This window comes from Hypomesus transpacificus, chromosome 5 (genome assembly GCF_021917145.1).
Source record: "Hypomesus transpacificus isolate Combined female chromosome 5, fHypTra1, whole genome shotgun sequence".
Lineage (NCBI taxonomy): Eukaryota > Metazoa > Chordata > Actinopteri > Osmeriformes > Osmeridae > Hypomesus > Hypomesus transpacificus.
This window is the reverse complement of record NC_061064.1, coordinates 2224758-2248633: the sequence shown is the minus strand read 5'-3', so window position 1 is coordinate 2248633 and position 23876 is coordinate 2224758. Positions and strand designations below refer to the sequence as shown.

Here is a 23876-nt window from a genome sequence, read left to right as displayed (position 1 = left end):
GGGGATAGGTCAAAAGGTCAGGTCTGTTAAAGAGACACAGAGGAGACCGGGCGAGATGAAGCCGAACCTTCTCAGAGAACGTCTTGTAGGGTCTGAGCATGGGGTGGGTCTTCGAATTTTCATCCAACAGCTCGCCGTATGTCCAGTTGTTCTGAATCTACAGAAGGATGCGCACACACACACATTCATCATTTAAAAAATCACACATTTTCCCCCCTAATCATTGCAACAAAAAAAGCCCAACTTCTCAGATATCGCGTGTTGATTCAACTCACCTTCTCAAAAGCCCACTTGTCATGCGTGAGCTCAGCGTACTTGTTGATGAAGCCGTCTAGTCTCTCTGGGATGATCGTGCTGCGTTAGAAGAAAACAGCGTCTCAATGACCGGACTAGCTATTCATCAACGCATTCCTAGCAACTTTGCAACCAAAGCCCAGTAGGTTCACCCCTGGTTCACCCCTAACCCTAACCCCTAAACTCCCAGAGAAGTCCTCTCACTTGGTGGTGTCCACAGGTTTGGGGTCAAAGTTTCCCTCAGCGTCCACCGAGGCTTTCTTCTCTGTTTTGGACGAGTAGCTGGCGTCCACGTAGTCGGGAGGGATGGCTCCGGCGATGGCGCAGATACACGGCATGGCGATCTTGAACATCTCCGCGTCGAATTTCTGTGAGGAAGAGGAGGAGGAAGAGGTCATTGAGTGACTCGTCGTCATCGTCATGGCAGCAGAGACGCCATGTTTTGGAAGGACAGACTGAGACCTTGTGAGCCAGGGACTCGAAGATGCCCCAGAACAGCTTGCGGGTGAGGTGAAGTTCCTCTTCAGACGACACTCCAAAGTTGCCCCAGCCGTTGGGCAGGCAGTAGTACTTCCAACAGCGCTCGTAGTGATTGGTCAAAAGCTGCGGGGATAAACGACAACGTCAGCCAATCAGAACGGAAAGATGTGTCGTTCTGAGGCGGTTATTGGCTGTTGTCACAAAGAGATGTGGCACCTTAAGCGGCATCTTGGCGTACTCGTTGAGAATGGGCACGTCAAACACCAGCCTCCTGAGCAGGTGCTGCAGCATAGACGGACGTAGATACCTGGAAAGAGATAAGCGCTCAAAACACAACGCGGCACTTCCTCCTACTGCAAAAGTAGGGAGTCAGGTGGCTGAGCGGTTAGGGAATTGGCTAGTAATCTGAAGGTCGTCAGTTCGATTCCCGGCCATGCCAAATGACGTTGTGTCCTTGGGCAAGGCACCTCACCCTACTTGCCTCGGGGGAATGCCCCTGTACTTACTGTAAGTCGCTGTGGATAAGAGCGTCTGCTAAATGACTAAATGTAAATGTAAAAGTATTATTTAAAAGCACAGCGATCTGACTGGGGGGGAACCGGACCTACTTGCACAGGGACATGAGGCACTCCTCGATGACGTCCCTCTGGGCCTTGGTGAAGGCACGGCCTCGGGACAGCCGGTAGATGGTGTGCAGCATGGAGTCGATCATGATGGCCCGGTGTTCCGTGCCGGCGAACAGAGGAGCGCACTTGGTGATGAGGGGCAGCACGGCCGAGCACAGGTAGCGGTTCAGTGCCAGACCCATCTCCGTGGTGCAGAACGCTGCCTGGGGGAGAAAAGACTCAGACCGTCAGGAGGTCAGGACTGGAGGTCAGGACTGGAGGTTAAACTGGAGGTCAGGACTGGAGGTCAAGCTGGAGGTCAGGACTGGAGGTCAAGCTGGAAGTCAAGCTGGAGGGAACTATTGTGAAGTAGTCTGGAGGGTTAGGGTCAGGAGAGTAGGTTAGGGCCAGGAGAGCAGGTTAGGGTCAGGAGAGCAGGTAGGGTCAGGAGAGCAGGTAGGGTCAGGAGAGTAGGTAGGGTCAGGGAAGCAGGTTTCGTATCCGACAAGCAGGCCTTGTTCGGGGGAAGCTCACCGTGTCCAGGGAGGCGGCTGCCCTCATGTCCGGCAGGAAGCCCACCTCCAGCACGTGCAACAGGAAGTCCTGGTTGTCGATGCCGTACACACGATCAAGGAACAGCACCATGGGTGCCTTGTGGTCCGGGACGAAACTGGCGGACATCTTGGGTTCAATGATGCTGTTGTCTAGAACACAAACACAGAAGGAGAATTGTTTCACAATATATACTGTCATTCAAATCTTAATTCTAGGAAAGAACACACAAGGTGAAACGTCATTCAACCAATCAAATTTTCCTACTTCAAAAAGAACAGACATCAGTGTGACAGGAAGTCACCTTTTCCGAAAGCAGGGATCTGCACCGACAGGCTGATGACGCCCACCAGGTCCTCGATGGGCACCAGGGAGCGCAGGATGGCCCTGATCCTGAGTGCTTCTCCTTTCCCTGCCTGGATCAGCTGAGGAGCCCAGGAACAGAGCCGCTTAGACCGGCTACACACAACTGATCATGCATTCGTGTTATTTACTATGATTTCCTGTTGCAGCTATAGGCATGGGTGCGGTGTGGATGTAATCAGTAGTATTACAGTTTAGTTTTTACACAGTATTACAGTACACACAGTACAGTATATGCAGTAGTAGTATTTGTAAATAGGGACCAGCTGTGGAGCAGAGAGAGCTACTGACGTGCATCTCCGGAGCGCAGCGCCCCAGCAAGTCGATCAGAGCAGAGTAGAAGGACATGATGGCGTTCCCCAGGTGGACACGGTTGTCCTCCTGCTGCTCCTCTCCTCCGAACCTGACAAGAAGCAGACAGGAAGTAGACAGGAGGCGGACAGGAAGTATACAGGAAGTATACAGGAAGCAGATAGGAAGTAGACAGGAGGTAGACAGGAGGCAGACAGGAGGTAGACAGGAAGCAGACAGGAGGTAGACAGGAGGTAGACAGGAGGCAGACAGGAAGCAGACAGGAGGCAGACAGGAAGCAGACAGGAGGTAGACAGGAAGCAGACAGGAGGTAGACAGGAGGCAGACAGGAAGCAGATAGGAAGCAGACAGGAAGCAGACAGGAAGCAGACAGGAAGCAGACAGAAAGCAGACAGGAGGAAGACAGGATGAAAGAATATAGAAGCGACTAAAAGCTGAACAGAAGCTAGGAGAGATCTTGAAGAGAAACGTCAAGCCATCCCTCGAGCCCTCCTCGCCACGGAGCGCGTGCGGAGCTCACATGGGGAAGCGTCGGTCCTTCTTGACGGTGGGTCCGTCCCTGGCCGGGTCCTCGGAGATCTTGATGGCCTCCTCGATGGCGGCCAGCAGCCCGTTCCCCCCCTCCCCCCTCAGGGCGGGGCCGAAGCACTCGGGCCTCCGGATGAGCAGGCGCACCACCACGTTGGCATTCTCCTCCACGCTCTCTCCTGCGGGGCAACACACGCACGCACACGCGGACTCAGTCACGGAGAGAACAGCAGGACATCTACACCGAACAGTGTTTGACGAGGCCGCTGGAGGAAGCACTGACCGTTGACGAAGACGGCGAAACGCAGGAAGTCCAGGTACTTCTCCCCTCCACACGGGTTCCAGCCGATGTCGGGGTAGCCCTTCGCCATGAGCATGGTGCAGCTCTGCAGGCCGCAGCCAGCCAGGTACTTCACCACCTGGGAGGAGACACACGAGGAGCAGCTCTGAGACCAGGTCCAAAGACGGTGCTGTGTTTGAAGCCGAAACAGGAAGCAGAAAGGAGGAAGGAGGAAGCGGGAAGTGATTTACTTTCTCCAGGTCCTGCTCCTGCAAAGCCAGCGCCAGCTCGTTGTTGTCGATACAGGAAGCCGCGGCAACGTCGAGAGGGGTGGAGCCTCGCACGCCTGAGAGAGATGTTACCATATATTTACATTACTGAACATGTGACAGGAGGGGCAGGGGGAGAGAGAGAGAGCGAGAGAGAGAGAGATAGAGAGAGAGAGACAGAGAGAGAGACAGAGACAGAGAGAGAGAGAGAGAGAGGGGGGGGGGACGTGCCAGAGGCCCAGGTTGGATATGAACTGCTCATCCTATAATGATGTTGTTCTGCACCCTAATGATTTGATTGGTTGCCCACCCAGGCCGATGCCACTGTTCTGAAGCAGGTAGCTGAGGTGATCGAACATGGAGCGCTGATTTTGACGGCTGATGCGGCAGAAGTAGCACAGGAAACGACAGCAGTTGGTCACCATGCGAGGGAACCTGATCTCCTGAAGCAAAGGAACAAACATCCGTGTCAACAGATTGGTAACAAAGGAAAGCTGTAGTTTCACGTCAGCGCTGGTCCGAGAGGAGATGCAGTGTACCTTTGAGTCTCCTCCACCCAGCACGTTGACCATCACCTCCATGACCGTCTCGTGCATGCCCAGCGCACGCATTAGGTTAGGGTGCTGGTAGAACACCTTGTTACTCATGATGTCCCTGATGGAGGGAGAGAGAGAGGGGGAGGGAGAGAGAGAGAGAGCAAGAAGGAGAGAGAGGGAGGGAGTGATAGAGAGACAGGAGTGAGCACACTCATGTTACTCCCCAGTTCCCCCTGTCTCATATTAAGTAAGCACCCGTACACCCTAGGGTGTGAACTAGGGATGCACGATATATCGGCGGCCATATCGGTATCGGTAATATCGGTATCGGCCATATCGGCCATATCGGTGCATCCCTAGTGTGAACCTCAGCTTCCTGCTGACCCGATGCTCTGGATCATCAGCCTCTCTTCCTCAGGGCCCATCTGGACGATAAGCAGCGAGCGGATCTGGCCCAGACACTCCAGCAGGTCCATGGTGTCCTGGACCGACACGGCGTTGATGGTGTAGGCCTTGGGCAGGGCTCGGATCAGCTCCCCCAGCCCGTCGTACTGCCTGTGGAGCAGGCTGAACATGAGACGCACCAGCTCCGGGTTCTGGATGAACGACTCCTGGGCCCAGTGGATCATGGTGTGGGAGATGAGCCCCTGGAGGGTGCCTGGAACGGAAACAGGGAGGGGTGTTGAGTTCAGGTGTGAGGTTATAATGTCTACATACAGACAGGATTAGGGAGGTTGGGTGTAAGCAGATCTGGGTCAGGTTTTGGGGTCAGGTTCTGGGGTCTGGGGTCAGGTTTTGGGGTCAGGGGTCAGGGTCTTGCTCTCATGACTCACTGGGTTTGGCTTCTTCTTCAGGTTTGCTCTCCTCCTCAATCTTCCTCCTGCGGAAGGTCCTGACCTTCTCCAGCATACGCAGCAGCCTTCCCCTGAGGGAGTTATCCACCTCCTCCTCCTCTTCCTCCTCCTCGATATGCACCCCTTCAAGGAAAACACAACGCAGTTAACCAACCGATGTTCCAGCTACCCAGCTGGGGTCGCTGTGTGTGTGTGTGTGTGAGGTGTGTGTGTGTGAGATGTGTGTGTGAGGTGTGTAAGAGCTCCAGTGGGCAGCTGACCGCAGTGGGACAGCAGGTCTTTGTGGAATGCCAGCAGCGCGTCACGGACATCATCAGGCACCGGACACTCGTGGTCCTCCGAGCAGTTTTTGAAGTTCATCAGCATGTTGACCTGTACGGGGAACCACAGAAGCAAGCGATCGTGACGGATTCGGTGTGGCCAGAGAGCGTTCCGAATGATGCTCCAGTCAGGACGTTAAGAGGCGTACCTGCTCCTGCGGGGGAGAGCGGAACTCGCGGGTCTTGCGCGCGGTCTCAGCGGCGCTCATGGTGAAGGCCAGCATGAGCTCGTTGTAGCGATGCCGCTGGTCGGACTGGATCTGGGTGACGAACTGGTCTGAGAAGGCGATGATGGCTTCTACTCTGTGACGTAGCTCACAGTCACAGAAATACTGGAGGAGAGTGCACATCTGGAGGAGGAGGAGGAGAGGTGTTAGACTGGAGGAGAGTGCACATCTGGAGGAGGAGGAGGAGAGGTGTTAGACTGGAGGGGCAGGTCGCTGCTAGTGGCATTTAGAAGCAACACACACACACCAACACTCACCTGGAGTTAGACAACACACACAAGCACACACTTGCAGTTTGTCAACACACACACACCTGGAGTTTGACGGACTCAGGCAGCTTCATGTGTAGAAGACCCTCCTGTACGCCTGTGTCTCCCTCTGCATCCGCAGCCTTGGCCTTCTCCTCCTCCGCCTCCCTCTCTCCCTCCGCTTTCTTCACATCCCCTGCTTCTTTCTCTTCTTTACCTAGCTCCTCCTCCTCATCCTCTTCCTCCAACTCCAACTCTTTATCGTCTTCGCCCATCCCTTCATCTTCAGTGTCCTCTCCCTCCCCCACTCCCTCTTCCTCCTCCTTCACCTCCTCCCCTTCTTCTTTGAGGGCCAGTCTCTGACCATCCTCCCCCTTCCTCTCCCCCTCCTCCTCGGCCAGGCCTTCGGCCTCGGAGCTGAACACGGTGGGCTCGATCATCTTCAGGATGTGCTTGACGTCCTCGTCGTCGAACACGCCCATGATGAGGAGGGTGCTGATGAGCTTGAGGATGGGAACGAAATGGAACTCGACGCTGCCCCCTACAGGGTCTCTCATGGCCTGCCCACCGTCTTGTACGGCCTCCGTCAACATGGTCAGGGCCTTGGACTTCATAACCTGCAGCAGGAAACAAACAGGAAGTCAGTCGGACAAGCACAGGAAGTCCTTTCCTTCTCTCACCGTCCCCCTGGGACAGCTCACCTGCAGGGGGATGGAGGGGCTGAGGGTGTAGATGTCCAGGTTAGTGCCCACGAACCCCGTGGGAGAGGAGTGGAGCTTGGGGCGGAGGCAGGTGGTGAGTCCGACCCCGGGGAGGGCGTGGGCCTTGTCTGCGTCCGAATCCGCGTACAGCGTGATGCTGCGCGTGTCGTCCGTCATGGGAACGATAAACTCCTTGTTGGTCATCAGCCGGTTCCTCTTGGCCGACTCCAGGTGGATGCTGATGAGCAGGTCGTAATAGCCGCTCCTGATTGGCCCGGGCAGGTAGGTGTTCTCGATGGCGTAGAAGAGCTGGGATTCGTCAACGTGGCTGCAGAGGGCGTGGGCCACGCGGTTGTTGCCCAGCGCACACACCGAGCCGTACAGCTTCAGGGTGTGGTAGTGGAACTTGAGCATGTCCATCCTCTCCGACAGCTCCAGGATATCGATGCACCTGGGGAGAGCGGGGAGAGACGAGGGTTCCAAGTTAGAACAGGAGGTCAATCTATCTCCTAAGACCAAGTTATCTTTCACAAAAGCAATCTATCAAATTGGGTTGGTTTAGGTGCAGTTCTAAGGCTGTCTGTGAAGCCTTCTCTGACACTGCTTGTAAAAAGAGCTATATTAATTTGATTTGACATCAAATAGTAGTTGTTAGCATAACCGGACATGGCAGTGTCAAATACCCGGTTAGCGCTAACGTAATGAAGCGATAAAGTAAAGTCACAAGAACCGTTTTTGCCAGCCTGCTGCAGGAGGCCGTAGTGGAGCAGGGCCGGTTCTCTAACCTGTTCTCCTCAGGGATGTGGAGAGCCATCATGGTGAGGGGTTCTCTACACTCCACACTCCAGCCGTGCCTCTCGTTCACGCGCCGCGTCTCCGGCGACAGGAAGTGGTTGGGCATGCGGCTCCATATGACCGGGGTCAGCATCTGGACGTCCAGACGGGGGGGGCACTGGGGAACCGGGTTCTTACGCTCGCTGCGGAACATGGCCGCCGAGATGGGCATGATGTTCTGAGGAGAAACGGAGGAGGGAGGGGGAGAGTGAGGGCAGGAGGCTGGGGGGGAGGAGAGGGGAGACAGGGAGGGCAGGAGGGGGGAGGAGAGGGGAGACAGGGAGGGCAGGAGGGGGGAGGAGAGGGGAGACAGGGAAGGCAGGAGGGGGGAGGAGAGGGGAGACAGGGAGGGCAGGAGGGGGGGGGAGGGGAGACAGCGAGGGCAGGAGGGGGGGGGGGGGAGGGGAGACAGGGAGGGCAGGAGGGGGGAGGAGAGGGGAGACAGGGAGGGCAGGAGGGGGGGGAGAGGGGAGACAGGGAGTGCAGGGGGTTGTCTCTGACCTTGAGCTTGCCCAGTTCCACTTGTATCATGTTCTGACTGGACGGCAGGACGAACACAGCTGGGAACAGTTTAGTGTTGGGCTCCACCTGAAGTAGAGAACAGGAGGGAACCACAACATCAGTTTGAGAACAGTTTGAAAAGTAGCATCTTTCTATGCTACAGTCCATTACAAACTCAGTTTGCATAATGCATTTCTGAAGTACCATATAATGTAGAACAGTCAACAAAAAAATTTTCAACAAAAGCTTTTGATCAATCAGTTCACCCCACCTGGTAGAAAGTGTTGATCTCTTTCCCATTGGCTGTGAAGGTCATGAGACCTGTGTCCAAATCGATGAGGCAGCCAATCACAAAGTCTTCCTGACTGATGCGTGTCTGTTGAGAGCTGCTGAACTCTCCGCCCCACACCATGTAGCAGTTACTGCGCTTCATACTGACACAGAGACAAACACACACACACAGTCAAGCTCACGGCACAGTCTGAAATCCCCTTCTGAAGGTGTGTTTCTGTGTGTGTGTGTGTGTGTGTGTGTGCGTATGTGTGTGAGAGAGTGGAGGTGTGTGTATGTGTGTGTCCACAGGCACCTGTCATGGATGTTGCCTTTGTCGTCTCCCACGGTTACCGTCACGTTCCTGACCTTGCTGAGGTCGAAGTGAAGGTCGTACTGGTGGTAGTCGGGGGTGATCCAGCCCACCCAGACCCCGCTGGGTTCCTGGCCCGCGAACACACGCACCGAGTAATAATACTGCAGCGGAAACACAGGACTCAACATCACTCAAACCAGGTTTCAGTTCACAGGATTTCATTACACAGTTTGTATTTTTTTTTTATTATAGGGGAATCTGTACCTCCCACTTTGTATGAAAAAAATCTATAAATAACGGCTGCATCCTCAGAAAAAAGAAAAAAGAAGCAGTCTCACCCCCATTTGAAAACAAACCTACCCCCTTGCTTAAAAAAGAACAGTTTGAAACCATAATGTTCTCCAACAGAGTGACTTCCTGTCCCTAGATCAGAGTAGTGATGCGTAAGCTGGGAGGGCCGTACGGTGGTGGTGTTGAGGATGATGTCAACGTCGTCCCGATCGTCAGGAACCACATCCTCCATCAGCCGCGGCATGCTGGGAACCACAGGAGCCGGGGTGAAGGCAGCCTTCTTGGCCTTGAAGAGGAACCTGAGGAACGTTCCACCGTAAGAGAAGAGCGGAGAACCCACACATGCTTGTCCTGCCTATGTATAGAGATGTTTAGGTCTGGAATACAAGTAGACTTCTAGTATTTCTGGGCTGTTTGATGATGTTTCATTTTTCCCTGGATGAACGCTGTTTAGTTTTTAATGAGCACTGTCACATGTTCATGATTGGAAATCACAAATAAAACACACTTGACTTGAAGGATCTCCACACATGGTCATCCTGACCTCTCCTCACCCTTCCTCCTGACCTCTACTCACCCCTTCTTCTTGCTCTTCTCCGTGGAAGCATCTTTCTCGTTCTCGCCTCCTTTGGCCGGCGTCTCCTTCGGCACCGACGGCTCCTTCTCCTTCTCCTCCTGCTCCTTGCGAGTGGCCGACTTCTTCAGCACCTCGAAGTCGGAGTCGGGGTCCACCTCCAGAACCTCGTCCTCGGGGATGGTGAGGGTGCGGGTGAGGGGTGTGGTGCCGGCGGGAACCTTGAAGGTCTCGTGGAACTCCACGGGCATGCTCAGCCGGAGGAAGAGCAAGTCCGTGTTGGCGTTCTGAGAGCCGTACGTCTTGTGGGTGACCTTCAGGCAGGGGGCGCTGTCCACAGTGCCGTCCACGCGAGAAATCTACCAGAACGGACAACGAAGTCAGTCACAGACACGACTGAGGAGATTCTTGATCTGGATGTAAGAGATGAGAAAGGAGTGCCTCCGGGACGTGAGCTCACCTCCATGTGAGGGTGTTCCGTGGGCACAGGGATGAACTGGGGCAGGCTCTTGCTAAACCACATGGTGATGTCCCTCTTCATGTTGATGGCGAACGGTTCGAATCCCTCCTGCAGGCCACAGATGGTGAAGTAGCGCAGGCTGCTGACGTTCTGGCCCAGGTTGATCCTGCCCACCTGGGACATGCCCAGACTGCACACCGGAATGAACCCTGAGGACCACATGGGTGCAGCTTAGTGGTTAGAGCATGGGGCTGGGTGTAGCTCAGTGGTTAGAGCATGGGGCTGGGTGTAGCTCAGTGGTTAGAGCATGGGGCTGGGTGTAGCTCAGTGCAGGTCAAGAGGATGCCTGTTCAGGGGACTGGTGGGGCTCAGCGTCTCCCTTTATGTTCCTTTGGTAATCACATCGTCTGCTAAATAAATGAATTACATTCCAGTGAGGAATCGATGTCCTCAACAGGTCAGGTCTGGGAGGAGTCACCTACCGTCTCCGATCTCAATGTCTTTGAAGGCCATCTCTGACCCCGAGTCGCTGATGAGCATCTCTCCGTTGAGGGTGAACATGATGTTCTGCTCCGGCAGGTCGATCATGCAGCCGACCACGTCGCCTGACAGCCACTGGCGCCCAAACGGCTCGTTGCCCACATGCCAGCGCTGAGCCTGCGGAAGCAAAACCAGCAGGGGTTCCGCTCACAAACGCACGTTTTCCAAAGTCTGACGCTGTAAGTACACGGTCACAGGAGGAGCCTACGTCGTACCTTGAAGCCGTTGAAGACGTATGCCAGGTCGTCGGCGCCCAGGTCGGTGTCGGCTCGGACGCTGGGCCGAGCCCAGCCCACCCTCATCTCCCCCACTGTCACCGCCTCAAACTCAAAGTACCACTTCCCTTGGGTCACTGCGTATGACTTCTCTGCCCTGAACACCCGGATCTTATCCAAACGAGAGTTCCCATCCCCGTGTCCACCTTCACACACACACACACGGACACACACACGGACACGCACACACACAATCGTTTTCAGTTTCTGTATAACATGCCAACAACCTAACATGTAATCGCAGTAGTTAGAAGTTCTGTGTTTTGGAGCGAGGCGCCTCGACAGGGCTGAGAGACTCACTGCTCTCCTGGTCGGGGGGCTCGATGTTGTACCCGTAGCCAATCAGAGTGCGGACCGCCGCACACACGGTGTCCCTGTTGGTCTTCTTGGTCTTGTCGTCCAGGAGGTTGTACGGCACCAGGCGAGGGTTACGCTTGTTCATGATGTCCTGGACATAGAGGAGAGGAAAGAGGAGTGAAAGAGGAGTCTTATTCGTCTCTCGTTGTTTAAAAGCGTCTCTTTTCTCCGCTGAGGGAGGAGGTGGGCTCCAGTACCTGCACGATGCTGTAAGTCCAGCCCTGGCGAACACGGTCCCTCGCCCACACGTTGTGCCCGTTCTCTGCCAGCCGCTCCACCAGGGTGTTCTGATTGGGCGTCAGCTTGACGTGGCTGAGGTCCAGAGGAGCGGGCTTGTAGCTGCTGCTCATCACATACCTGGTGGAACGTGGTAGAACATGGTAGAACGTGGTGGAACATGGTAGAACATGGTACAACATGGTACAACATGGTAGAATGGGGTGGAACATGGTAGAACATGGTAGAACATGGTAGAACTTGGTAGAACGTGGTAGAACACGGTAGAACTTGGTAGAACATGGTAGAACTTGGTAGAACGTGGTGGAACTTGATGGAACCAAATGTGGTACTTGAACCTCCCCTGTGGCCCCTGCCCTATACTGATGTATGAAGGTGTATGAGCCTGCAGCAACAGAAACAGACGGCTGTGTGTGTGACTCACGTCTTGGGCAGCTTGATCCTCTTCAGGTTCTCTTCTGCTTTCTCGTCGCCCATGCCCACGTGGCAGCCCAGTGCCAGCAGAGTCCTGCACACAACACAGAGACCCTGAACATCTGGGTGCTGACACACTGAGACAGAGAGAGAGAGACAAAGAGAGAGACAGAGAGAGAGACAGAGAGAGAGACAGAGAGAGAGAGAGAGAGAGAGACAGAGAGAGAGAGAGAGAGAGAGAGAGAGAGAGAGAGAGAGAGAGAGAGAGAGAGAGAGAGAGAGACAGAGACAGAGAGGGTTTGGAAGACCTTTACTCACTTGAGCGTTTCTCCAGACATGGCCAGGTTGTAGTTCTTCTCTGGCTCCGGCAGGTTAGCAAAGTCCACCAGACATGGGTGCAGCTTCTTGTTGTCATCTCGGAACTTGAGAAGGAAGGAGAGGAGGAGAGGGGAGGAGGAGAGGAGAGGGGAGGAAGAGAGAGGAGGAGAGGGAAGCTGTTGTTGTTCAGGAAGATCAGAACATCAAAGTGATAAGGTCCTTTCAGCAATTTGTTCTGATGTGTCACCATCAGAAGCCCTCACCGATCCGTAGGTCCAGCCCTGCTCGATGCGTGTGACCGCCCAGAGCTCGTGGCTGTTTTCCGCCAGCTTTTCTCGGATGCGCTCCAGGTGAGGAGGAAGCACGATCTGAAACAACAACATAGATCACAGCCTGCCGGAGACACGCACAGCGACCCCTGGGGGTGAGGAGTGGTACCTCACCTGCACCGTGTCCACCGGGCAGGGAGTGAAGGCGGTGTGGGAGAGCGACAGCGTGGGGCCCAGCAGGTTGCGGACCCCGTTGTAGTCGTGTTTGTACTCCTTGATGGGCTCGATGCGGAGGCGGTCTTTGGGCAGCACCGCCTCGTAGCAGGGGGCGTAGCCAGGGGGCGGGAGGAACTTAAAATCCCCATGGCGACCTCCGAGCAAGAAGCGAAGCCTGTTGGTTAGAGAGCAGAGGACACACAAACGTCAGTTGGAAGTCGGAAGGGGTTTGAACTTCTCACACGGGTCAGATCAGCTCCAGGGTCAGGAGTCGTGCTTCTCACTTGATGCCAGCGGAGAAACTGACGACAGGGAAGAAGAGACCATCCAGGTTGAAGTTCTCGAACATGCCCTGCACCGGGTGGCCGTTGATGCGGAACGAGATACTGGGCACGCTCAGATCCAGGCAGCAGCTGATCACGTCGTCGGCCGCCAGGATGTGCTGGCTGGGGCACGCCACGTGACGGGGGACGCGACCTGCGGACACGGGGTCAGAGGTCAGCTGACATGGGACACGAGAGGAAGGAAGGGTGAGGAACGATCTTCACAGAGAGGGCAGGTGAGCAGCCTCTTGTCTGCTCCAACCGCTGGCCTCTCTCTCTTCATCTCTCTCTTCATCTCTCTCTTTACCTCTCTCTTCATCTCTCTCTCTCTCCATCTCTCTCTTTACCTCTCTCTCCATCTCTCTCCATCTCTCTCTCTCTTCATCTCTCTCTCTCTCTCTCTCTCTCTCTCTCTCTCATTCTCCTTTCATCTCTCTCTTTACCTCCCTCTCTTTCTCTCGCAGGTTACATTCAGCACTTTTCCCTGCCGAGACTCAAGGCTTGACCTACCTGACCACAGGTGGAGTCCATCGAAGCCGTAGGAGTAGAGGTCGTCCCCCACGCCGTTGCCCCCCCAGCCCTCGCCCCCTCCAGGGTAGGGGCTGTACCCCTCCGTCAGGGCCCAGCCCACGTGCAGGTGGTAGGCCTGCGCTGTCAGGAAGGGCTCCACGTCGTCAACCATCACCTCAAAGTACCACTTCTTATACTGGGTCGACCCATCGCACGTTCCCAGGAAGATGTTGGGCCTCATGCTGAAGGGGGAAGGATGAGTACATCCTCAGGGCCGAAGGGAGAACTCATCCTAAAGGGTGCACACCTACTAAGGCGAGAACACTACTTGTGTTGTTCATGGGAGGGTGCTGGTTCTTACCTTGTCACGTAGTTGATGATGTTGCTCTGCAGTAGGAGGTCACGACCCGGAAGTAGATTCTCTGTGATGAGATTCTGATTGGATCTCACGGCCACTCCGTTACACACACACAGAGAACAGAGCACGTCCAGAACCTGGAAGAGGGCAGAGGTACGGAGTTCAAGACCTGAACACGATACAACAGACGGCCAATCATACAGAAGGTGAAAGGTGAGACCTTGTGATTGCGTCCGTGTTTATCCAGGAGGGAGATGATGGATTTGATGTGGTTCTCCTGGATAATGTTCAGGACCTCAGGACTCTCAATGAGAACACAGTAGAGCACCTCCAGGATGCCTGGGCAGGAGATAGAACGTTATGAAGAAGACAAAAAATAAAAAAAAGGAATGACTTCTTAACAGCTTTCGAGCAGAGCGTTGTGAGGCTGTAGACCCCTGCCAGAGGTGAAGTCATGTACCTGAGGACGCCTCCAGGCGGTCCAGCTTGCTGACCAGCCAGTCCAGGTTGTCACAGAACAGAGCACAGTTGGCACGGTTACCTCGGATCAGCGAAGCTGCGAGTGACAACAACAGCAGAGACACAGTCAGAAGGCAGAACATGAACACAGAACTTTTTGTGTGATTGATGTAAAAAAAATCTTGGGTTCCTAAGACTTCTGCACAGACTTCTGCACAGATTATCCACAATTCTAACATCCAGCTCTCTGCAAGGGTCAGCAGGACCCTACCCAGCGCTTCGACAGCAACAAAGGTGCATTACAAATCAAAAGTATTATTCTTGATCTTCTTCTTACCCAGCAGCTCGTAGAGCAGGTTGACAATCTCCTTCCAGGACTCTGCAGCCTCCTCCCCAGCAAACTCAGAGAAGTGGGCGGCAGTGTTGTACACGTTCAGACGGTCTATGCAGTCCAGCACCAAGGTGATCATGCCCTGGACCACGGGAAAACAACATGGAAACTTTTTTGTGCTGTATTTTGGAAAATATACAAAAAAGGTTGAAAAAACGTATATTTGAAAATATTTTTTTCAACCTTGTGAAAAAAAGGTTTGCACAAAAAGGTTTCTATAGGTTGAACACACTTTTTTCCACAAATATTTTTTAAACTTTGTAACCAATTCTTTGGAGAAAAAAACGTATAACATTTTTTTCTAAAGGTTAAAAAATGTGCAACAAAAAAACAAAGACATATGTCTTCCTACCTCCTCCTGGAACAGGTTCTGGCGGTTCCGGAGCGAGCGCAGCTTGGACTGCTTCTCCTCGTGCTCCAGCTCGTCCTCCGGGGGCCGGAAGTAGAAGATGAGGTCCTGCAGGGACAGAGCCACGGCGTCCATGGGCAGGGAGGGGGGCCCGGGGGTCTTGGCCTTCCCACTCAGGGAGTCCAGACTCCTGGACACACACAAACACACATTTACATTTATTTACACACACATGTATTCATTTAACAGACGCTTTTATCCAAAGTGACTTCCAAGAGAGAGCTTTACAAAAGTGCATAGGTCACTGATCATAACAACGAGATTGAGATCCAAACATTGCAGGCAGCCAAAACATGAAGCATACATTGTGAAAAACCAAATAAATGCCAAAGGGAAGAACCATAAGAGCATGTAGTTAAACAAGTTACAAGACATATATGAACACGCAGACAGACACACACACACACAGGCATCACCAGCAACCCGAACGATGAGAAACTCTTCTCATTCTCTCATGTAACTTTAAAATGACATTTGATCCTGTGACTAAGGTGGTCCTGGACCAGTTAGGGTGTTGGGGGTCGTACTTGATGAACTGTGTGAAGAGTCCTGCCGTGCTGTAGATCATCCTAGCAGCCTGGGACTCCTCCGTCTGGGAGCGGGCCACCGTCAGGGCGTCGTCCATGTGGCCCTCCTTGTGCAGGATGGCCTGAGGGAGGAGGAACGTAGCGGGGTGAGGTGTCTGGTACACATCGGAGCGTCCTCCATCGCTGCCCCTCGCCCTGAGAGACCCTGCAGCGCCACACGTCTCACCTTCCTCTTCAGAGGACCCAGGCGGGCGGATTTGGCGTCGACGGCGGCGTAGGTGAGCCAGAGGCCAGTGGCAACGTGCTGCACGAAACACATGGACTCCCCGTACTTGATCTCCGGGGTCCCCATCCCCTCCACATCCCGCTTCTGGGCCACCTCGATTTTCTCCTGCAGGGGGAGGGGAGGGGGGAGAGGGGAGAGGGGGGGGGGGGGGGGAGGATGAGGAACAATCTTCACAGAGAGGGCAGGTGAGCAGCTTCCTGTCTCTCCTATTGCTGGCAACTCATTCTCTCTCTTTCTCCCTCTCTTTCTCCCTCTCTGTCTCCCTCTCTTTCTCTGCCAGGTTATGTCCATCTTGTTCTTCACAGTGACCCTGGTCAGGAACCTGGTGGTGTTTGACGTGTGATAACTGCCTTACCTTCGTAGCTCTGAAGCAAAAAGCGGCCATCTTGGAGTTGGCCTTCTCAGAGTCCACCACCAGGAGGCCCTTCTCTTCGTCCAGACAGAGGTATCGCCCCGTGGTGATGTGACGCACCCTGAAAGACTGGCCCCATTTGATGTGACTTCCACTCCACCTGGAAAGTTTCAAACAACAGCACTTAAACCAACCACCCTCGGTTGAGATCGCAGGCAGGTTAAACATGGATGGTTTCTGATTGGCTGCTGGACAGAAGTGGGTTGGTCCACACTCACCCAATACGGAGAGGCTCCAGTCGCCATAGAGACCGGGCGTGGCTACAGACGGCCCCACCCTCATAATGAGCATTTCTGAGCGGAACAGGAGAGTAATGCGGATCAGTAGTGATCTGTAGCAGCTAAGCTAACCAAGCTAACCCTCTAATGGGCAAGGGACTACTACAGTAAAGAACACAGTATGATCTTAAAGATATATTTTTTTGGGGGGGGGGCATCATTGAACACAGTATCTTCCGGAGTGTGTAAAGAGTGTGACGTGCTGCCTGCCCACCTGCGCTGGTCTTCCCCCTGGTCGGCGGCAGCGATGGCCAGACACTCGTCCATGTGTCCATGGAACAGCCTGAGGACGTAGCCTCCGGTCAGGAAGCCTGCAAGACACGCCCCACGGGGAGACGAGGAGACGAGGGAGAGCAGTTCAACACCTGCTGCAGTGAGACAGGCATCCCCTCACTGTCGACCTGCTGCAGTGAGACAGGCATCCCCTCACTGTCGACCTGCTGCAGTGAGACAGGCATCCCCTCACTGTCGACCTGCTGCAGTGAGACAGGCATCCCCTCACTGTCGACCTGCTGCGGTGAGACAGGCAGCCCCTCACTGTCGACCTGCTGCAGTGAGACAGGCATCCCCCTCACTGTTGACCTGCTGCAGTGAGACAGGCATCCCCTCACTGTCGACCTGCTGCGGTGAGACAGGCATCCCCTCACTGTCCACCTGCTGCAGTGAGACAGGCATCCCCCTCACTGTCGACCTGCTGCAGTGAGACAGGCATCCCCCTCACTGTCGACCTGCTGCGGTGAGACAGGCATCCCCTCACTGTCGACCTGCTGCAGTGAGACAGGCATCCCCTCACTGTCTACCTGCTGCAGTGAGACAGGCATCCCCTCACTGTCGACCTGCTGCAGTGAGACAGGCATCCCCTCACTGTCGACCTGCTGCAGTGAGACAGGCATCCCCCTCACTGTCGACCTGCTGCAGTGAGACAGGCATCCCCTCACTGTCGACCTGCTGCAGTGAGACAGGCATCCCCCTCACTGTCGACCTGCTGCAGTGAGACAGGCATCCCCTCACTGTCAACCTGCTGCAGTGAGACAGGCATCCCCTCACTGTCGACCTGCTGCAGTGAGACAGGCATCCCCCTCACTGTCGACCTGCTGCAGTGAGACAGGCATCCCCTCACTGTCTACCTGCTGCAGTGAGACAGGCAGCTCCCACCCTGAACACCCCATGCTCATCCTTACCTTCTACCAGCTCACACCCTGAACACACGGGGTTCATGGTCCACAGAGTCTGCATGAAGGAGGCATCCACCATCAGGTCTCCACTGGCATAGGAGAGATGCTGGGAGACAGAGAGAGAGACAGAAAGACAGAGAGAGAGAGAGAGAGAGAGAGAGACAGAGAGAGAGAGAGAGACAGAGAGAGAGAGAGAGAGAGAGAGAGACAGAGAGAGACACAGAGACACAGAGAGACAGAGAGAAAGAGGGGGCTTGGTGAGGTCTCTCATCAAGCGAGAGGAAGGTGCTCTACGTGGAGAGAGGTCTCACCAGGTATCTCTCTGACGACACACTGACCAGGATGAGGTCGTCTCCAACCCTGACCTTCTCACCCTCCGACCTCTGCTTGGAGGCGGGGTGAATCGTCCACCAGCAAGCCTCACCTGGGGGAGGAGTCAACGTGAGCTTCAGTCACCCCTTCAAAATAAAAGTAATTACCTAGCCCAAATCCAGACCAGAGGTTTACATGGACAGCAGAGGTCTGTGCAACATGACGCGTACCTGTGGAGTCTTCTTGCAAGCCCACGTCGAAGGCTAGTTTGTCTGTGAGCGAACGAGATGTGGTCAAACAGCTGAGGTACTGCAGGAGAGAGAGAGAAACGCGTCACACTCCTCTACAACACTCTTCATGACAGATGTAGACAGTAGTACTGACACTGAGTGGGAGAGAGACTACTAGACTGTAAAGGAAAGGGGGGGAGAGAGAAAGAGAAAGGGAGTTTTCAGCGTCAGGACAGTCGTGCGATGCAGCAGTGTGCTCACCATGCTGGAGTGGGTGTGTTTCAGCAGGATGGCGTGGCCGTACAGCAGGGTCCGGTGACCCCCGCCCTGGGACGACTAGCGGAGACAGAGACAAAAACCAGTTACACTCTGGTCCTGCAGCCAGCACGAGGCCCAGAGTCCAGGCACACAGCACTGCTGCAGGAGGAGGGAGGGAGGGAGGGAGGGAGGGAGGGAGGGAGGGAGGGAGGGAGGGAGGGAGGGAGGGAGGGAGGGAGGGAGGGAGGGAGGGAGGGAGGGAGGGAGGGAGGGAGGGAGGGAGGGAGGGAGGAGCAGCCTGCAGGCTCTCCCTCTCAGGGGAAAGGACACAGACATCAGACAACAACAAACATTTACCAGCAATCACATGAAGTAAGTGGACCACAACTACAGAGTAGAGCTCCAAACATCAAGTCAAATGAGGCACCCAAACTGAGAATACAACAGTAAAGTCAGATTTACATCTACATTTTGCATTTATTCATTTCGCAGATGCTTTTATTATAGATTAGATTTTATTACGCAGATTAAAACATCAATACACAACACTAATGTTACTGAAAACATACAGATATTATACACGGATAGGTATAGAACGTTGTTATGATTAGTGATTTTCAGGAACACCGTCGACACAGGGATTATGCCTAGAGTGAATGATTTGGTCGTCCTACAGTTTCACAGGTTAGAACGGTTGGAGAGGTTGTTACACACCACGCACCCCAAAGGAGAAACCGCAACCACACAGGGAGTGAGAGAGGAGTGGACATACGGAGCATGCAACGTCTATTTGACTGGAGAAGGAGGACAGGTGACCGCTATAGATCAACGACTGGGCCCTGCGTACTGATGACATCATTCAATAGGAGGTATGTGAGGCATGGGCATGATGTGGGGGAGGGTGGGGTGGTGTGGGGGAGGGTGGGGTGGTGTGGGGGAGGGTGGGGTGGTGTGGGGGAGGGTGGGGTGGTGTGGGGGAGGGTGGGGTGGTGTGGGGGAGGGTGGGGTGGTGTGGGGGAGGGTGGGGTGGTGTGGGGGAGGGTGGGGTGGTGTGGGGGAGGGTGGGGTGGTGTGGGGGAGGGTGGGGTGGTGTGGTGTGGATGTGGGGTGGCAGCCAGGAGATTTAACAGCACGAGGGCTGCTCCGAGACCGATGACAGCCATCGTTACTGAAGTGTCATTCGACACACTCCTTGGCATCCCAGCTATGACAACACCAAGGAGAGGGGGAGAGATGTGAGGAGTTAGCTGAGGCTGTGAGTGAGGATGACAAGGGATTCATCAGTGGCCCTGATAGGGAGAAGTGGTTCATTACTGACTCAGGGGGGAAGAAGTTTACTGACTCAGAGAGAGGGGACAAGGGGAAGACGCTCAGGGTAGACAGGAAGAGGAGAGGGGACAAGGGGAAGACGCTCAGGGTAGACAGGAAGAGGAGAGGGGACAAGGGGAAGACGCTCAGGGTAGACAGGAAGAGGAGAGGAAAACGTGACAGGAACTGAAACATGAGCAGACGTACCCATTTGTCCAAATCAACTGCCTGTGGTTGGTGGGTGGGAGAGTGACGAGGGTGTGGGAGTCAAAAGAAGAGACAACAAAACAAAGTTAAGTTGCTTGAAAACAAGCTACCTCGGAACAGGGCTCTGAATAGCTACAGCACATCTACACAACCATCTCAAGTTTTTGTTCTAAGAGACTATTTAGCTGTGAAACATCAGACTCAAAAAGAAAGACGCCACAGTTTGTGGGCTCCCCCGGTCGAAGCCCACCTCGTTCAGGTCCGATGTGTTGGACAGCATCTCTTGCAACGCTCGCACAGACAAAGACTGCTCCAGGATAAAGCAGCAGATTGCCAGGTCTGGAGGAACATTCTGGAAGGAAACAATATCATCCATCAGCTACACTGTAAAAATGCCCTATGCCCTAACGCCCTGAAAAGAATAGAATATTAGCTATGAGCTTGCTTATGCTTGAGACAAGTATATTTGGCTGCCAGTGCAGTAAGACATTTTTACTTGAAATGTAATTTTCCTCACATAGTGTCATTTTCTTAAATGAAGTCACTTGACTTAGGCCATTCATAATAGTATCAACAGTTAAAATCCTAAAACAAGATGGTCAAACTCAGTTTTTGCAGTGTAAACTACCCAGACGCCTCTCGTGTCCACGCTAGCTGTGGGTAGACGGTGTTACTGACCTGGGCGTTGGAAGTGGTCTCCAGGAAACAGAGTCTGTTCCCAAAGCCCTCACACGACAGACACAGCTTGATCTGCTCCTTCAGGATGGAGGCAGTGCACTGGAGCACCACCTGGTCATCCTACAGACACACAGAAAGAGCTGACATTTTGTTTTTCTAAACAATCACCTAGCAACCTAATCTAAACCTGGAATATATAAGCTAAACCTGTGATAATGATTCCTTACCTATCTGAGCTAACAAACTTATTGAGAATTTCTAATATAAATGTGAATTTATTTCAATACCAAGCTTTCAACGTTGCAGATGTTCACTTTAAAAGACGACACATTCAGAAGAAGACAGACAAGTGCTACATTAGGAGTTTTCCTCCACCGCGAGGCATGTTCTGTTAGCAGGTCTATTTAACTTGGCAGCTATAACCTTGAGGTCAGTCTGTATGACACACATGCTGGCCAGGGGTAAAGTTACAGCCAAAACAAATTTAGAGGCGGCTTAATAATGGCTGACACAGTGGTGATGTACAAGAGGATGAAGGCACAAGAGGAATTTTATGACATCAGTGGAAATTTAAACTTGTCTGATGGCGTATGTGAAAGGGAGCTGATCTGCATCTCAGTTCAGGCAACAGAGACGAAAACACAAGTGGATATCTTGGCGTAGGTGCTGCTGCGCATCGGAAACTGGGTCAAAATTCAAACAGCTGTCGGCAGCCTCTCTCCTGAAACACCTCTCATTCCTAGCCTCCACTCCCTCCTCTTTGCCCCCCCTGCCTCTAATCTCTCTGCTGCTCTGATGGTCACAGGTCACGCCTCCTTGGCGTCTATTTCAGACTGTGCACCTGCTGCTCTCACATTCCTCTCCGGGACCACCGGACATGTGACACCCCGAAGGACCTAGCGAACAGCAGCATCCACAAATGTAACAAACGCACACAGCCAGAGATAGTTTTAGAGTCCAGTTACTATTATTCACTGACAAGCAGATCACCGGTCTGTTCCAGAAGGTCTATTTGCTATACTATAACGAGAGAGAGAGTCTGCACAGTGACCGTACACCTTACAAGAACAGGTGGCGAAGAGGACCAAGCCTAGCTAATCCCAAGACTGTAAATATAGATCTCTGCAGAGCTGAGGATGAACAGCATCACAGCTAGCGATGCCCATCCTCACTCACACCCCTCCATCCAGCTGACCCCTCTAAAGTTCAGACGCAACACTCTCACCTCTACGCTACAGCCCTGTCTCTCGCATGTCTGTCTCACTGCCAGGAAGATGGACAGTGAACCCATCCACCAACCCGCTGGTGTGGTCTACAGCGAGTCTGTCACGGCACGTCTGAGTGGCCACACACAGCTTAGACACACGCAGCAGACGAGGCCTTTCTCCTTCCAGGGGCTTAAACTATAAGAGCTATAAAAAGAAAGATCTAGTGCTCAGGAGAGGGGGATACTTCGCACAAAATTCATGTTTCTTTCACACCCCCTATCTCCAGTATCAGACTTGAGACTGCAGAACATGTAACAGCAAGGGAGCATTACCTGAAAGTCATACAAGCCTTTAAGCGATGGGTCTTAAATGGAAATTAATAAGGTACATAAGTGCCAAAAACAACATGGCTGCCAGAATATCTGCCACGTTTCAACTATGTGGAGCAGAATTACCTTGTGAACCTCAAGATGTCCTGAACAGTGGGAGGAGGCTGGGAACATTCAGCCTGTGACCCCATCCAAGGAGTCAGAGGGGAACCAGTAAGAGGAGAACCTGTCTCCCTGGAGACAGAGGAGAACCAGTAAGAGTAGAACCCGTCTCCCTGGAGACAGAGGAGAACCAGTAAGAGGAGAACCCGTCTCCCTGGAGACAGAGGAGAACCAGTAAGAGGAGAACCCGTCTCCCTGGAGACAAAGGAGAACCAGTAAGAGGAGAACCCGTCTCCCTGGAGACAGAGGAGAACCAGTAAGAGGAGAACCCGTCTCCCTGGAGACAGAGGAGAACCAGTAAGAGGAGAAACCGTCTCCCTGGAGTCAGAGGAGAACCAGTAAGAGGAGAACCCTTCTCCCTGGAGACTGAGGAGAACCAGTAAGAGGAGAACCCGTCTCCCTGGAGACAGAGGAGAACCAGTAAGAGGAGAACCCGTCTCCAGGGAGACAGAGGAGAACCAGTAAGAGGAGAACCCGTCTCCCTGGAGACAGAGGAGAACCAGTAAGAGGAGAACCCGTCTCCCTGGAGACAGAGGAGAACCAGTAAGAGGAGAACCCGTCTCCCTGGAGACAGAGGAGAACCAGTAAGAGGAGAACCCGTCTCCAGGGAGACAGTGGGGGAAACAGTCTCCAGTCTGTCTGCTCTGATTCTGGCCTGCTTCATCAGCTCCCACTCCCAATGAATCCAATTCATCAGCATTACCAGTAAAACCAGTCCATTTCTTTCACTAGAAGATTAGCGATACAAATTTAGTATTTAAAGTTTATATTGTATTCATTTTTCATTGTTATGCAGTGTAGCAACTTAACTCAAAACCTCTGGGAATTGTTTTCTGAATTATAATTATTCATATTTGATATGTTTTTATCACAAACGCCAGTGTGCGTGTAATAGTTTCTGCTGATCTTTCTGTGATTGTATACAGGCTGTAGTTTTAATAGATTTCTATTTGCTGGAGTCAGCTGTTACTTGGCACCAACCATCCTGCTCAGAGTCCAAACAGTAACAGGGTCCTTCAGGAGTAAAAATAGATAACAATGCCAACAAGACTAGCACCTGTTCGCACCAATCTCTGCTCTCCTCTCTCAAGTCAATTACATGCACGCCACTGCTAGAGTACTTCACAGTTAAATGAGTTAAATAAGAACTTAAGAAGCCAAATTCACCATACGCTGTTAAATTAGGTATTTACTCAAGTCCCATCCTTCCCACTCATCCGTCTAAAGAGGACATGACATCACTGACCGTGCGCAGAAACTGGATCTCCTCCTCGCCATCTCCTCCTTCTGCCATCCTCACCAGGTATTAGAGATGGCACCTTGAGCTGGATGGGGATCCGCCTGGTCGTTCCTTACTCAGCCGATCTCTCTCTCTCCCACCTCGCTCCTCTCAACCGTGGCTGCCGAGAGTAGGCGTGCTCAAGGACAATGTGGCTCCAGTGATTCTGGCTGGGTTGGAAGACAGGCTGACAAAACTTCTACACCATGAAAAAGGGGTGGAGCAAAATGACAACAAAAAAAGGCTGTGCCACCCTAGCCAGATGAAATTCCTTAAAAAAAAAAAAATCGGAGTGCAGCATGATTGCAATCAAATTAGAACATAACTATTATTGTA

At 53.2% G+C, this 23876-nt stretch overlaps 1 protein-coding gene across 16 annotated transcripts in view; it reads right to left on the bottom strand.

The window, feature by feature from the left end:
• ryr1a (ryanodine receptor 1a (skeletal)) overlaps window positions 1-23730 on the bottom strand; it is a 55070-nt gene extending 31340 nt beyond the window's left edge. For all 16 annotated transcript variants that reach the window (XM_047020689.1, XM_047020690.1, XM_047020694.1 and 13 more), the window contains exons 1-55: window positions 23508-23730; window positions 20563-20682; window positions 20135-20236; window positions 19885-19905; window positions 18373-18447; window positions 18112-18190; window positions 17881-17993; window positions 17576-17675; window positions 16609-16705; window positions 16335-16409; window positions 16060-16216; window positions 15645-15809; window positions 15419-15540; window positions 14835-15021; window positions 14429-14564; window positions 14093-14188; window positions 13853-13971; window positions 13636-13769; window positions 13275-13516; window positions 12726-12918; window positions 12400-12616; window positions 12220-12324; window positions 11957-12060; window positions 11649-11732; window positions 11185-11344; window positions 10931-11078; window positions 10571-10776; window positions 10298-10472; window positions 9816-10024; window positions 9359-9714; window positions 8954-9080; window positions 8491-8651; window positions 8176-8338; window positions 7905-7991; window positions 7355-7581; window positions 6570-7020; window positions 5934-6485; window positions 5543-5743; window positions 5334-5445; window positions 5053-5196; window positions 4604-4877; window positions 4223-4337; window positions 3994-4126; window positions 3666-3760; window positions 3418-3553; window positions 3127-3313; window positions 2586-2697; window positions 2236-2356; window positions 1914-2083; window positions 1383-1603; window positions 991-1081; window positions 757-897; window positions 499-662; window positions 276-354; window positions 68-157 (exon numbers count right to left, since the gene is read on the bottom strand). In XM_047020689.1, coding sequence (XP_046876645.1) covers window positions 68-157; window positions 276-354; window positions 499-662; window positions 757-897; window positions 991-1081; window positions 1383-1603; window positions 1914-2083; window positions 2236-2356; window positions 2586-2697; window positions 3127-3313; window positions 3418-3553; window positions 3666-3760; window positions 3994-4126; window positions 4223-4337; window positions 4604-4877; window positions 5053-5196; window positions 5334-5445; window positions 5543-5743; window positions 5934-6485; window positions 6570-7020; window positions 7355-7581; window positions 7905-7991; window positions 8176-8338; window positions 8491-8651; window positions 8954-9080; window positions 9359-9714; window positions 9816-10024; window positions 10298-10472; window positions 10571-10776; window positions 10931-11078; window positions 11185-11344; window positions 11649-11732; window positions 11957-12060; window positions 12220-12324; window positions 12400-12616; window positions 12726-12918; window positions 13275-13516; window positions 13636-13769; window positions 13853-13971; window positions 14093-14188; window positions 14429-14564; window positions 14835-15021; window positions 15419-15540; window positions 15645-15809; window positions 16060-16216; window positions 16335-16409; window positions 16609-16705; window positions 17576-17675; window positions 17881-17993; window positions 18112-18190; window positions 18373-18447; window positions 19885-19905; window positions 20135-20236; window positions 20563-20682; window positions 23508-23555 — 8499 coding nt within the window. In that variant the 5' untranslated portion in view covers window positions 23556-23730. The remainder of the gene's footprint in view (window positions 1-67; window positions 158-275; window positions 355-498; window positions 663-756; window positions 898-990; window positions 1082-1382; window positions 1604-1913; window positions 2084-2235; window positions 2357-2585; window positions 2698-3126; window positions 3314-3417; window positions 3554-3665; window positions 3761-3993; window positions 4127-4222; window positions 4338-4603; window positions 4878-5052; window positions 5197-5333; window positions 5446-5542; window positions 5744-5933; window positions 6486-6569; window positions 7021-7354; window positions 7582-7904; window positions 7992-8175; window positions 8339-8490; window positions 8652-8953; window positions 9081-9358; window positions 9715-9815; window positions 10025-10297; window positions 10473-10570; window positions 10777-10930; window positions 11079-11184; window positions 11345-11648; window positions 11733-11956; window positions 12061-12219; window positions 12325-12399; window positions 12617-12725; window positions 12919-13274; window positions 13517-13635; window positions 13770-13852; window positions 13972-14092; window positions 14189-14428; window positions 14565-14834; window positions 15022-15418; window positions 15541-15644; window positions 15810-16059; window positions 16217-16334; window positions 16410-16608; window positions 16706-17575; window positions 17676-17880; window positions 17994-18111; window positions 18191-18372; window positions 18448-19884; window positions 19906-20134; window positions 20237-20562; window positions 20683-23507) is intronic.
• Between the last annotated feature and the right edge of the window lie 146 nt (window positions 23731-23876).